The 14,392-nt window shown below is 56.0% G+C and overlaps 1 protein-coding gene, 1 long non-coding RNA gene and 1 other non-coding gene across 3 annotated transcripts; 1 reads left to right on the top strand and 2 right to left on the bottom strand.

The window, feature by feature from the left end:
* The first annotated feature begins 1,280 nt into the window (after positions 1 to 1,280).
* Positions 1,281 to 8,016, top strand: FNDC10 (fibronectin type III domain containing 10). The gene has a single exon (XM_049713126.1). The coding sequence runs from the start codon at positions 1,430 to 1,432 to the stop codon at positions 2,132 to 2,134; it is 705 nt and encodes a 234-aa protein (XP_049569083.1). The 5' UTR covers positions 1,281 to 1,429; the 3' UTR covers positions 2,135 to 8,016.
* Positions 8,017 to 9,039: 1,023 nt separating this feature from the next.
* Positions 9,040 to 9,112, bottom strand: TRNAR-CCU (transfer RNA arginine (anticodon CCU)). The gene has a single exon. It is a non-coding gene; the product is annotated as a tRNA-Arg (tRNA).
* Positions 9,113 to 11,467: 2,355 nt separating this feature from the next.
* On the bottom strand, positions 11,468 to 14,204 carry LOC125965320 (uncharacterized). The gene is made up of 2 exons (XR_007479121.1): positions 13,568 to 14,204; positions 11,468 to 13,325 (listed from the first exon to the last, which is right to left on the bottom strand). It is a non-coding gene; the product is annotated as an uncharacterized LOC125965320 (long non-coding RNA).
* Between the last annotated feature and the right edge of the window lie 188 nt (positions 14,205 to 14,392).

The following is a 14,392-nucleotide window of genomic DNA, read 5'->3' on the forward strand; positions in this document are numbered from 1 at the left end:
CTCGGGGTCTCAGGGAGCTGCAGAGGCCTGGTGTTGGGGGCAGGGTCTTCTGACCGGTGTGCTGGGTCTGGGTAGGGGGCCGCTGACCCTTGGCTTCAGGCTCTGGTAGAGGGCTTGCGATCTGGTGCTGACCTGGAATTTGGGGGGATGACCAGGAAATAGTGAGGCGGGGGTGGAGGTGGGGTGCTCCTTGGATGGGTGTATGGGGACCAAGGACTCAGTGAGTGTTGCAGCCCACCTAGTCCCTCCTCTCTCTCCCCCAGATGAGAACAGCACCTGGAAGTGGCTGCCGGGAAACTACAGTCCACAGGACAGTTGCCAGGGACCCCTCCTCGCCTCCCTGCCCAGGGCTCAGAGGTGTGCTCCCTGCACATGGTGTGCTACTTCACATCCAGTCATGTCAGGCAGGCCTGGCTGCGTGTCCCCCGGCCCTGGAGAGGTGTCTTGAGCACGGGACGGTTAGGCTGGAGGGATGGAAGGCCTACGGTCTCAGACCTCCTGGACACCGGAGTGGGGGAAGGTATGTGTCCCTCCTTCCCCGGGTAGTGATGCCCACCCGCTGCACCAGGTGGGCTTGTGGCGGGGCTGTTCCCTTTGTCCAGCCTTGGCCCTCTTCCCGGGCGATCCGGAGGGCTGCCCCAGGGCCATATCTGCGGGGAGGCGGGGGAAGGATTAATTAGAGCTGAGAGTGGTCCACCCTGTAGCTGCCTCTTTGGTGCGGAGTGAATAGTTTTCGGCAGAGGAAGTCTCATCTCTCTGGCGCCCCTCCCAGGTCGGCGCTGTCCACTTCTAAATGAGCAGAAGCCCTGAGGGCGGAGGAGTTTCCGTCCTCACCCCCTCCAGGTCACGACAGATGGTACCCTTTCTTTGCCGGTCCCCACCGCGGGTGTGGGATGGGGCGGCGTGGAGCCGCGCGCGCTCGCTCCAGGCCGCTGCTCCCCACCATCTGGAGGCACGGCATCCTTGCCAGGTGTGGCCAAGGAGAGTCGCGAAGCTGCCCCCGGGTGCCACGACTCGAGACCCCAGCCCGCCGCGGACCACTGGAAAGCCCGGAAAAAGCCTGGCAGGGGAGGGGAAAAGGCAGGGCTCCGAAGGGCGCTCACACGGCGAGAGGCCGAGGGGCACAGCCGCCCCGGCGGCACCGGGCCCCTGCTGCCCCGCGCGGCCACCCCCTCTCCTTCGAGATCCGCCCTCCGGGGGGGCCGCGGCCCGGCGAGGGTTAAGGGGGGCGGGGCGGGGGTGGCCCCGCCTCCGCCGCCGCGCCGGGTCCGAGCGCGCACGGGGCGCGGGGGCGGGTCGGAGCGGGCGGCGGCGGAGGGCGCGGCGAGCCGGGCGAGCGCGGGGAGCGGCGGCGCGGCCGGCGTGACCCACTGCCCGCGCCCGTGCGCCCCCGAGCCCGCGCCCCGCCGCCGCCCGGCCCAGCCGCAGGATGCGCGCTCCACTGCTGCTGCTGCTGCTGCTGCTGCTGGCCGCCTGCGCGCCGCCGCCCTGCGCCGCGGCCGCCCCGACGCCGGCGGGCTGGGAGCCGTCGGCAGACGCGCCCTGGTGCCCCTACAAGGTGCTGCCCGAGGGCCCCGAGGCGGGCGGCGGGCGCCTGTGCTTCCGCAGCCCGGCGCGCGGCTTCCGCTGCCATGCGCCCGCCTGCGCCGCGCACGCCTCGGCCGGCCGCTCGCTGCGCGCCAGCGTCCTGCGCAACCGCAGCGTGCTACTGCAGTGGCGCCTGGCGCCGGCCGAGGCGCGCCGCGTGCGCGCCTTCGCGCTCAACTGCTCGTGGCGCGGCGCCTACACGCGCTTCCCGTGCGAGCGCGTGCTGCTCGGCGCCTCCTGCCGCGACTACCTGCTGCCCGACGTGCACGACGGCGTGCGCTACCGCCTGTGCTTGCAGTCGCTGCCGCTGCGCGCCGAGCCCGCCGTCGCCTCGGAGCCCGCCGTCGTCCCGGAGCCTGCCGCGTCCGCCGAGTGCGTGGAGTTCGCCGCCGAGCCGGCCGGCATGCGGGAGATCGTTGTGGCCATGACGGCGGTGGGCGGCTCCATCTGCGTCATGCTCGTGGTTATCTGCCTACTCGTGGCCTACATCACGGAGAACCTCATGCACCCGGCCTTCGGGCGCCCGGGCCTGCGCCGGCAGCCCTGAAGTGCGAGGCGCCCGCCAGACCGGGCTCTGCCTGCCCGACTAGGGTGCGGGAGGCCCCAGGCCCTTGGCCCGCTCTCCCCTCCCCGCTCTCGCTCCATCCTGAGGATCTCCACGCAGGGCCTGCTGGAGATAGATGGGGCACCGGCCGGCCCTTCCCAGAGCCTTGGAATCACCGCACGACCTTTCCAGCTGAGCAGCCGCCTCCCAAACTCCAGCTCGGGACTGGCCCTTGGGCCTGAGTGGAGATGCCAGCCGCGTGCAGGGCTCTCCCCGCTCTCCAGAGCCCTTGGGGGGAACCGTCAGAGCACAGAGACCCTCTTCGCAAGAGCCATTGGCACCCCCGGGCCGACACCCTGCGTCTCCAGCCTGTGACGAGTTGGAAAAAACCAGGCTGTCGTTATGGCTTGGTCACTGTGTGCTTTTCCGACTCAAGGGGGCCACTTGGAGCCTGTCCTCTCCCCGCCCCACCCCAATGGGCTTAGGTAGTTCGTGCCTTAGTATCTCGGGCCCACTGCGGGAGCCAGCCACCCTTCCAGTGCTGTCCAAGAGGGTCTGTGGCCCCGATGCTGGCAGCTTGTGCGTGCTTCTGGCCAGAGCCCCCCTGGGGACCCTCCCTTCAAGCTTTGCAGGAGCATCCAGTTTGGGTAAGAAGCGTCCTGCGGTGTTTCCCTGTGTGGGCATTTGACAAGTTGGGAGCCGTGACTTAGCTCGGCAGGCGGCCCAGCGTCCAGCTGTTGTTTCCAGGGGTGAGTGTCCCCTGACCTCGGGGGGAGCTGGCAGTTCACCAGGGCTGGGCTCCCTCCCCTTCCTTTTGTGTGTCTGGTGAGGACTTTCCATGGGGACTGGGGGTCTGAAAGAGCAGTGCCGTATCCAGAGGGTGAAGGTTAGATGCCAACTTGCCCAGCTGGACCTTCCACTGTGATCTGGACCCCAAGCCTCAACCACGGCATGACGGACAGCACCACGCCACCCCATCCCCGAGCCAGTGGCCAGCTGCCCCGGATCTGGCTGGGTGCTGCCCCCTGCCCTCCTACCCGCTCGCCGTGGACTGAAGGCTGGCCTTGCCCCTCTCCGGGCAGACCTGAGCATCTTGGCCGAGGTTCCCTCCTGTGCCAGCCACCTGACGATGCTGGGCGCTGGGAGGGGCGAAGCATGGCTCGCCCGGCTCTGCGTGAGCCCCCGACTGTGGCTGTCCTGGACCCGACACATCTGGAGTCACTGTGGCGAACTCCCCCTCCCCCAGCAGCCACCAGCGACCCTCACACCAGCAGCCTGGCTGGTGCCCCTGCAGCGCCCACTCCCTACCTCTCTGTCTTTGCTCTGCCCGCCCCTGGCGTGGCACTGGTGAGGCGTGAGCCTGGCGCCAGTGTCTAAATGTCTATCATTCTTAGACCCAAACCACTGTCTTGTGTACTTATTTGGGAGGAGGGAGAGAAGGGTGAGGGGGAGAGTTGAACCCCTTTTTCCCAGCTCCTCAGGCGTCAGCCCAGTGGTTGGCCCTGGACCCTTTGCAGGTCACGTGGGGTTAGCCCAGGCCGGGAGCACAGGCACCCTGCCCTTGTGGCTTGTGGCAGAGGGACAGGCAGGGTGTATCTCAGCTGGCCTGTCCACCCTCAGAGCTTGGACAAGCATCTGCTCCGGGGCCTGCTCTGTGGGGCGGGGCTGGGGAGTGGCACCTGCCGCAGTTGGAAATAGCCCCGCCTCAGGAATGACCCGCTTGAGCTGTGACAGGCAGCAGTGAGGCGGCTCCAGAAGGGCCCCCTCCCCGGCCCGGGCATCCCCACGCGGTGCTAGAGCTGGGCGGGTGGGGGCCCGAGGACGGACCTGGGGCCCCTGTGTGTGGCGCATACTGTGTCACCCCCTGCATTCCCTACTGGGCCTCCCGCACCTGGGCTAGGCTGTCCTTGAGATCCTGAAGCCGGCTGTGACCCTGAGGGGCAAACAGCTGGGGGTGGGCCATGCTCTGAGGAGTGACTCATCCCCCCTCCCGCCAAGGGGGCGGGGTGCAGTGAAGTGTCTAGACAGCCAGCAGGAGTGGAAGGGGTTCCAATCCCTCCAGCCTGGCTCCCTGGGGGACCTTTTCCTCTTGCAGCTCTAGGCCACCCGTGACAGGCGCTCAGGTGTCTTCCACAAGGGTGGGGCTGGCAGCCCTGGTCCCAGGCCCTGGTGCCCTGCTGTCCATCCTCTAGCTCCTGTGTGCAGCTGGGTTCACAACCGGCCACAGTGAAGTTCTTGGAGGCCTGCCCTGGGCCCTTCCCCCAGCCGTGCACCTGATTTGGGGCCCTGTCCGTGGCCCTGACTGGGCTCACGCCAGCTAGAGCCACAGGCCTGTCCTACCCGCCGATTCCCGAGGCTGGTCAGCACTGACCCGCAGCCCTCTGCTCCAGAGATGCCTCTTCAGGGCTCTCTTCAAGGGCTTCTTGGAGGCCCAGGGTCCAGCCCAGCAGGGTCCAGTGGGGGAGCCCTGGCCTGGAGACGGCATGGAGCTGGTGTCCACGAGGAGCACTTCTGCTTCTGAACCGTTGCCACCCCTGAAAACTGCTTCCCCAGGTGGCCCTTCCATTCTGGGGGCGCGGGGACACCCAGGCTCCTCCCCTACGAGCCTCCAGTCCTCCATCCCCACCACGTCCTCGAGGAGGCCCCCCCCACCCCCGGTCGCTCTCCCTCTGACTCGTGGCTGGCGGGTAGACGTGCGGCTTCCCTGTGCCCTGGAGGTGGGGGTCCGGATGCCTTGTCCCTCAGTCAAGACTTCGTCTTTCTCGTGGTGCCTGAAGGTAACTTCCTTAAGCTTATGATTTTCTGACGTGGAGTAGAAAGAACTGCTCTGATTCTAAAACACTGAAGGGTTGCCTGGGCTGTCAGCCTGGCCCTGCCTTTCAAGAGCCATGCACCCTTTCAATGCCTCAGTCTCCTTGTCTGTGAAGTGGAAACAGTCATAGGACCTAACTCAGAGGCTTGTGTGGAGGCTTATGTGAGATCAGCCAGGCGGAGAAGCGTAAGTGGTCCGTGCTTGGTCCTGTCTGTGCCACGACTTGATGCGCATCCAGGCCGAGACAACCCCCGCCCACGGCTGCATCCCTAGCCTGACCCTGCTCAGAATCCTGAGGTCCTTGAAATTCCACCACCAAGCACACTCCCTGCTCACTCCCCAAAGCTGACCCACAGCTTGTGTTCCTCACTCAGCCAGCAGGAGGAATTCACGGTCATTCTGTGGACGCATGCCCAATGCCCTGTGTGGCAGGCTCTGGGGGCCCAGCAGTGACACCGGAGGTAAGATGCGGGCCGGCCAGCCTGCTCAGGCCCCTCCCCACGGCCCCCAGGGCAGCTGCTAACTCCCCGGGTCCCCCGGACATTCAGGCCTCCGGCCTCCGAGGAGAAGGTGGTTTCATCAGCGCTGGCTCGTGAGGACCTCACACTCCCAGGGGCCGCTAAGCCAGGGGGTGGGGGCGGACACACAAACGCGCAGGCAGCATGAGGTGCAATGGAGGAAACATTTCTCCACTGGGGCAGGGCTGTGGGGCTGGCGTTTCCCTGGTGATCTCAGGATTGGGGGACTGGGCTGTTGGAGCTGGTCTACAGGGACAGCCAGGGAGCTGCTGGAGACCCTGGCCCAGGGGATGGGCAGTTTGGCCCCTTCAGCCTGAGTCTAGAGAGTCCTGGGTCCCTGACACCCAGAGCCTCCTCCAGCCGCATCTCTCTGGGGACTGGAAGCATGACCCCAGCAAGCGCCGGCCAAGAGGGGAGGAAGCGTCCACATCCCAGGGTGGGGTCAGGCTGCACCTTCTGAAGTCAGGAGCCCAAGGGCCACACACACACTGCCTCTTTCTTTCAAGGTCCTCCCAGATATCCCCCCTCCTTTAGAGATCTGTTATTTCATTTCTATGCTGTATCGGCTGTCTTTTCAAACTTTCATTTTTTCTAATGACCTCAGTAAAATGTTCCCTCCATTTCTGATGCAGGGTGTTCTTTCATAACTTTCGTTTTCCTAACTCTGTTCAGCTTATGACGAAATATTCAGTTAAAATGTCTACTTATTTTGGGGGCATGCCTTTCTGGCTTGTCTTCTCTACCTACAGGGATGTCAGCACGCTTCTTTTTTTCTTATGGCGAGTCTGGGTGGGAGTCACTCGCTGCTCTGTCCCCTTGGCCACGTGTAACGAAGCTGGGTTTCCCTCGCTCTTAGGTGGGGAGTGGGTGGGCTGGGATAGCGTTCAGAACTTCCCAGCTCTGCTGTTAACCACTGCGTTGATTACGTGGCCTCACACGTCTGGGATCTGCCTTTCCTTCCCCTCCCCCACTTTTATCTGGACTGTCTCCTTCCTTTGTCCCACGTGTCTCTGTCCTGCTCAATTTGGATCCCAGCGCGACAGATTCTCCCCATGCCGTTCCCTTCCTCCCTCATGGCAACCACTCCGATGCTGTGCTGCTGGGCTTGTTTTTAATTTTTACTCAACACCGTGTCTTTGAGATTTATCCATGTTGCAGAATGCACAGATTTTTAATTGTTTCTGTTCATTGCATGCAATTTCTAGTGTGTGTCCACCAGGCTGACTTGTCCTCAGCCCTGAGGGTACACGGGTAACTGCAATGCTAATCACAGTGTCGCCATGAAAATGCCCATCCACATTCCTCAGGGACCCGTGTGAGGATTTCTCTAGGTGAGGGGCAATGGATCTTAGGGGTGTGTGTACCTAACCACCAATATTATCAGTTTGTCCTTAACGGCCAAAGCAGTAAGCACTCCCGCCAGCAGGACAGGTAGGTTTCTACTTCCGCAACTTCTCACAAACACTGTGTATTGTTCGGTTTCGTAGCCTTTGCCCATCTGTTGGCTGTGTAGCAGTAACTGGATGTGATTTTAATTTGCTTTCTTCTGATCACTGGAGAGGCTGCACACCACTTACTATTCCTAGTAGCCATTTGAATTTCCCTGCTGAATAACTGCTTATTCATAATTTTTGTACATTTTCCCATTGCTGTGGCTTTTTCCTCTTGATTTTCAAGAGGTCCACAAATAGTGCTGTCCAACAGGACTTTCTGAAATTATGAAAATGTTATCTGTGCTGTATTAGTTTCCTGGGGCTGCTATAACAAAACCACAAACTGGGTGTCTTAGAACAACAGAAATTTATTCTCTCATGGTTCTGGAGGCTGGAGGTCCGAAATCAAGGTGTTGCCAGGGGTGGCTCCTTCTGGAGGCTCTGAGGGAACGTTTCACGCCCGTTTCACGCCTCTCTCCAGTGTCTGGTGTGGCCGGCAATCTTTGGGGCTCCCTGGCTAGCGGACACATCACTCCAATCTCCAAGGACACCCCTGTTATGGCCTCCTCCTGTCTGTCTGTCTCCTCTGAGCCTCTGTGTCTGAATTTCCATCTCCTTTCTCTTATAAAGACACCACTCACTGTATTATTGCCCACTCTAATCCATTATAATTTTAAAGTATTTTATTTAGTTATCTATTTATTTGGTTACACCAGGTCTTAGTTGTGGCTCACCAGCTCCTTAGTTGTGGCATGTGAACTCTTAGTTGCAGCATGCATGTGGGATCTAGTTCCCTGACCAGGGATCAAACCCGGGCCCCCTGCATTGGGAGCACGGAGTCCTAACCACTGCACCACCAGGGAAGTCCCCTAATCCATTATAACTTAATTTTATTCCATCTGCAAAGACCCCTATTTTCAAATAAGGGCACATCCACAGGTCCCAGGGGTTAGGGTATCAACATATTCTTTTGAGGAACACGATTCACAGTAGTCACTAGTCTAGTCAGTATCTACTAGTCATTGTGGCTATTTGGGGACTTGAAATGTGACTAGTATAACCAAGAAACCACATCTTAAGTTTTAATTAATTTAAACGTAAGTTCAAATAGCCGTATATATTTAGTGGGGCTGTACTGAACAGCACACTTCTAGATACATACCTTTGACTATTTATTTTTTAATTAATTAATTTATGGCTGCGCTGGGTCTTCATTGCTGTGCACGGGCTTTCTCTAGTTGCGGCTAATGGGGGCTACTCTTCATTGTGGTGTGTGGGCTTCTCGTTGCAGTGGCTTCTCTTGCTGTGGAGCACGGGTTCTAGGCACGCGGGCTCAGTAGTTGTGGCGCACAGGCTCTAGAGTGCGGGCTCAGTAGTTGTGGCACACAGGCTTAGTTGATCTGCAGCATATGGGATCTTCCCAGACCGGGACTCAAATCCATGCCCTGCACTGGCAGGCGGATTCTTAATCACTGCGCCACCAGGGAAGCCCCCCTTTGACTGTCTAGATGTTGCAAGTATTTTCTCCTATACTGTGAACATTGTTAACAGTGTCCTTTGTTGAAAACAAATCCTTAATTTTGATGCCATCATCAGACCTATCTTTTTTTCCCTATATGTTGTATGCATTTTTTTTTGGTCTTAAGCAATCCTTGCACACCCAGATAATACATAAATATTCCCCATGAGAATATTTTTTTCGACTGGCTTTATGACTTTACTTTTCATATTTAATTGTCTAGAGGTCACATTGTATATGGTGTGAGGTAGGGATCCAACTTTTTATATCAGCACACTGAGCCGATTTCCCCAATCCAGTCTGCAGAAACAATCCATCCTTTTCCAGGTGCGTGGGTCTATTTCTGGGCTATTGTATTCTATTGGTCTGTTTGTCTTTTCGTACAGTGGTACCATATTATCTTTATTATTATAACCTTAACATCTGTAGGGTGAGTTTCCACATTGCACTCTCTTTAAATTTATATGTATATTAAAAAATATTTATTTATGTATTTATTTATGTATTTATTTATTTAGGCTGCACCAGGTCTTAGTTGCAGTATGCAGGATCTTCATTGTGGCACGCGGGATCTTGTTTTTTAGTTGTGGCATGCGGACCCCTTGGTTGCGGCATGCAGGATCTAGTTCCCTGACCAGGGATTGAACCTGGGCCCCCTGCATTAGGAGCACAGAGTCTTACCCACTGGACCACCAGGGAAGTCCCACATTTCACTCCTTTAAAATGGACTTAGTGAGACTTCTGATTCCAGCCAAGATGAAGTAACAGGGACCAGAATTACCCTTTCACCTGAAACAACTAAAAAATCATACAAAATATGTGAAACAACAGTTCCAAATACATTGGCTGTAATGCAATGAAGGGCCATGACCTCTGAGAGAAAGGAAAGAAACGAATTGAGTTCTGTGGCTGCTCCAGCTTACCGTCTGGAGGATTTTCAGGATGCAGAGCGAGGAGGAGGGACTCAGGCAGAGCCCAGTATTGTCCTGAGTTAAGTGGATGGATCTGGGAGGCCAGGGAGGCCAAGATGGCTGGAGTTTGGGGGGCAGAACACAGAATAAGAAAGAGGATGTGAAGATCTATAGCTTAGGACTGACTAGTGTGTGTGTGAGGGAATCACCAGGCCAAGAAAGGAGCCAACAAACAGGATTAGAGGCAAGACTCCTCAGAGTTCAAGCAGGGCCAGGAGCAGTGTCTCTGACAACCAGCCAGAGTGCAAACCCACCCCCGGGGCACCGATTACACATGTATCAGCTGCTGGAGGTTGCCCCACAACCTGATGCTCTGTTTATTTTTTCTTTCATTTTGTTTCGCTTTTCTGTTTCATTTATACTTTTTATTTATATGTCTTCAATTTCACTAACCTTCTCTTCTTCAACGTCTAATCTACCATTAAACCCATCCAGTATATTTTTCATATCAGATATTTTAGTGCAATGTATAAGAGAACAAGTTGGTAAATTGTACTTTATCAAACTTAAGAACTTCCAAAGACATTGATGGGAGAACAAGACGAACCACAGGGAGAAAATATCTACATATCACATATCTGGAATATATATACATAAACTTAATAACAACACAATGATAAATGCACAAATGATTTGGACATCTCAGCAAAGAAGACATAGTGACGGCAAATAAGCACCCGAAATTATGCTCCATTTCATTAGTCACTAGGTAAATACACACACTGAGATACCATGAGGTACCTTGTCTAAAAATGTCTAAAACTGAAAAGACTAATCACATCAAATGCTGGCAAGGATGTGGAGAACCTGGAACACTGCTCATGGGAATGTAAAATAGTGCATCTACGGGACTTCCTTGGCAGTAAGACTCCATGCTTCCAATGCAAGGGGCGCAGGTTCGATCCCTGGTCGGGGAACTAAGATCCCACGTGTGGCGTGGCACAGCCAAGAAAATATGAAGGAAAAAAATAGTACATCGCTTTGTAAACAGTTTAGCAGCAGTCTCTTAAAAAGTTAAACGTACATCTAAACTTATGATCCAATCATCCTACACCCAAGCATTAAGCCAAGAGAAATGAAACAATACGTCCATACAAAGACTCATTCGTGGGGACTTCCCTGGTGGCGCAGTGGTTAAGAATACCCCTGCCAATGCAGGGGACACGGGTTCAAGCCCTGGTCCGGGAAGATCCCACATGCTGTGAAGCAACTAAGCGCGTACGCCACAACTACTGAGCCTGCACTCTAGAGCCCGAGAGCCACAAGTACTGAGCCCGTGAGCCATAACTACTGAAGCCTGCATGCCTAGAGCCCGTGCTCCGCAACAAAAGAAGCCACCGCAACGAGAAGCCTGTGCACCACAACGAAAAGTAGCCCCCGCTCGCCACAACTAGGGAAAGCCCACGCACAGCAATGAAGACCCAACGCAGCCAAAAAAAAAAAACAGACTCATTCATGCATGTTCACAGCAGCCTTATTTGTAATAGCTAGAAGCTGGAAACAACCCAAATGTCTATCAACAGGTTAATGGATAAACAAAATGGGGTATATCCATATAATGGCATACTTCTCAGCAACAGAAATGAACTATTTATACATGCAACATTATGGGTGAATCTCAAAATGATTATGCTGAGTGACAGAAACAAGACCCCCCCTAACCCCCCCCAAAAAAGTACTCTATGATTCCATTTATATAAGATTCTGAAAATTACAAACTAATCTATACAACAGGAAGCAGCTCAGTGGTCACCCGGTGAGATGGGGGGTCGGGTGGAGGGGAGTGCAGGAAGGAATTACAAAGGGGTATGAAGAAACTTTTGAAGGTGATAAATACTATCTTGTTGCTATTTTTTTTAAATAAATTTAATTAATTAATTAATTTATTTATTGGCTGCGTTGGGTCTTTGTTGCTGCGCGCGGTCTTTCTCTAGCTGCGGGGAGCGGGGGCTACTCTTCGTTGTGGTGCGCAGGCTTCTCATAGCGGTGGCTTCTCTTGTTGTGGAGCACGGGCTTTAGGCACCTGGGCTTCAGTAGTTATGGCGCGTGAGCTCAGTATAAGGAACGGCACCAAGAAACGGAGGAGAGCTTAAACAAGCTTTATTTGGGAACGCTCCCGGGCGAGGTTCACTGGTCCCAGAGAAAGGGGCCAGAGAAGTCGCCCCCGGGCGAGGGTTTGGTAAGAATTTATAGGGGAAGAAGGGAAAGGGGTGTGGTGAATCCGGGAGGGCGCAGGTTATTCCTTATTTGGTGGTCTCTTCGGGTATCGTGGCAATATCCGGTGCCGGTTGCATCAGTCTTGGGACCGTTAGTCCCGCCCCTCGAATGGCGGGAAGGCTGGGCCGGATGGAAAGTCCCCACTGGAACTGGGTGGTCCGGAAAGTCTCCAGGTGAGTTTCTGGAACTGGGTGGTCCGGAAAGTTTCGGTCTGATGCATCCTGTGAGTCTGATTGCGTTCCCCTGCCTCGGGCCAGTTGGCCTTACAAGTAGCTGTGGCTCGCAGGCTCAGTAGTTGTAGCGCATGGGCTTATTTGCTCTGAGGCATGAGGGATCTTCCTGGACCAGGGCTCGAACCCGTGTCCCCTGCACTGGCAGGCGGATTCTCAACCACTGCGCCACCAGGGAAGTTCCCAAGGCTAGTTATATTTCAGCTTGGGGTTCCCACATCATGATGAAAGTATAAAGTTCATCAGATGCTGGTAGCATAAGCACAGACAGTGCACAGAGGGCTCTGACAACCACCTGGGCACCTTCTCCCTCATGTACCTGCCCGACGAGTACTCAGTGAGTGCCTCTAGAGGAACATTTCTAAATGCACCACACATAAGGCAAAAAAGCCATCTGGGCTGGAAGTGGAGTCCCTAGCCCTTTGGAGCTCAGAGTCTATGAATGCAGTGGGGTAGAGATGCACAGAATGCTAACAGTGTTCAGAACCATAAGAGTTAAGTTGAGGGTGGTACTGGGAGCAGAGAAAGGCCAGCAGGAGAAGAGGAGGACGCAGGTAAGCTTTCTTGAGGCTGGTGACATCTATCTGAATCTCAGTGCCTGGACTACAACTTGAGGTATGGAGGTGGCGTACGCAGAGGTAAGAAAGGCATGGGACAGTTTCCAGCTGGTGCTCCCTTAAGTTCTAAACAAGAAGCAGGGAGAGGTGAGGTAGGAGAGCTCGGTATTGCACCGGTACCGTCAGACCATAAAGTCTTTGAATTCAGGAGCACATACTGGGGAAGCCATGGAGGGGGCCTTCCTTTCAAAATGTAAACAGCGCTATTATTTGTGGTGGGGGTAAGAGAAAATACATGTTCATCATAAAATACAAAGTTAAGGAATTCAAAAAAGTATAACGGGCATTCAAAGCACTGTTAACCCTACCACCCATAAATGCCCTCTTTCCGGGGCGTCCCTGGTGGTGCAGTGGTTGAGGGTCTGCCTGCCAATGCAGGGGACACGGGTTCGAGCCCTGGTCCGGGAAGATCCCACATGCCGCGGAGCAACGAAGCCCGTGCGCCACAACTACTGAGCCTGTGCTCTAGAGCCCGTGCTCCGCAACAAGAGAAGCCACCTTAATGAGAAGCCCATGCACCGCAATGAAAAGTAGCCCCTGCTCGCCAAAACTGGAGAAAGCCCGCAGCCCGCGTGCAGCAACGAAGACCTAACACAGCCAAAAATAAATAAAATAAATAAATTAAAATAAATGCCGTCTTTCCCACTGCCAAATTTCAGTGTATGTCTTCCTGGATTTATGTTCTGCATATATTCAAATACGTACAGAGCAGAGTGCGGGGAGCGGGGGGAGATGCCCTCATTCGTCCTCATTCATCCCTCAACCCCCAGGTCCTTCCAAGTAAATGCTTCCTTCTTGCAGTCACGCACTGTCCCTCCCATACACTGCGCCCGAGGGTCCTTAAGTATTCTGAGCGTCTGGTTCTCAGCTTTTTTCTCTGTGAAAACATCAGGAGCAATGGTAGGACATCAGTGAGGGTGGGCTCTCACTGCCCTGGCTTCTGAGTTTCTCCCTCTCCAACAGGAAGACTCTCTTCTGCCCTTGCCTGTGGTCACGCTTAGCCTATAGGTATTCAAAAGGCGGCCCCCTCCACACCCTGTTTCAAGTATCCTGCTCTACCACCGTTTGGCTCTGGTGACATTTCTTCCACTGGGATCTCCAATCCAGAGCACACAGTACCTTTCCACTGCCGCCACCCCTTCATGTCCCTTCATGTCTCATCATTTCTGGATCCACGGCGGAGAATCGCCATTCCCTTGCCCCCTCCCTTTGCTGCGCTCCCAGATCAAAACATCAGTTCATTTGGCCACTCCAAGCGGCCGGACGTGGCTGGAGAACAACAAAACCGGGTTGATTAGTTTCACTGTCATATCATGACCCCAAACCTCACGCCCGCAGCGCCTCCAAACCAACCCAAGGATCTAAGTCAATTTGCTCTCCCAACCCGAGAGGTTTCCTCACACCTCCTTACGCCTCCTCTCTAATCATCTCTTCAAATACTTTCACAACATCACTTAAATGTCAAACTTCCCAGGGCTTTCAGAGGACAGCCACGCGCTGGCGTCTGCGCGAGCTTGGGGACGGGAGGCCGGTAAGAGGCCGTGGCAGTCGTCCCAGGAGGGGCGCGGGGGCTCGGCCTAGAGCGGTGGAGGCGCGCAAGGAGCGACATGGAGGATCTCGGGGACTGGCTGAGGGCGAGCGGAGAGCGGGCGAGGGAGGATCGCCGGCTCGGGCGGCAGGTGCGAAAACAACCGGGGTGGACGGAGCGCGCAGATCGGTACCTGGAGACGCCGGGCACGACCAGTCACCTCCAACGCCCGCCCCAGGGGCCGCGGCGCCTCTCACGTCACTCCAGGCGACGGCGACGGCGCGCGTGACGTCACAGGAGCCGGCGCGACGCCTTGCGCGTCACTAGCGGAGACGGCGGCGGGGGCTTGTGACGTCAGGACGCCAACGCAGGGCGCCAGGAGGCTTCCGTGCCAAGCGCCGGCCTCGGCGCTCGCG

The sequence above is a fragment of the Orcinus orca genome, chromosome 1 (genome assembly GCF_937001465.1).
Source record: "Orcinus orca chromosome 1, mOrcOrc1.1, whole genome shotgun sequence".
Lineage (NCBI taxonomy): Eukaryota > Metazoa > Chordata > Mammalia > Artiodactyla > Delphinidae > Orcinus > Orcinus orca.

Bases quoted from the DNA above. Each gene is read 5' to 3' on its own strand.
- FNDC10 (XM_049713126.1), top strand. From the start codon at position 1,430: ATGCGCGCTCCACTGCTGCTGCTGCTGCTGCTGCTGCTGGCCGCCTGC.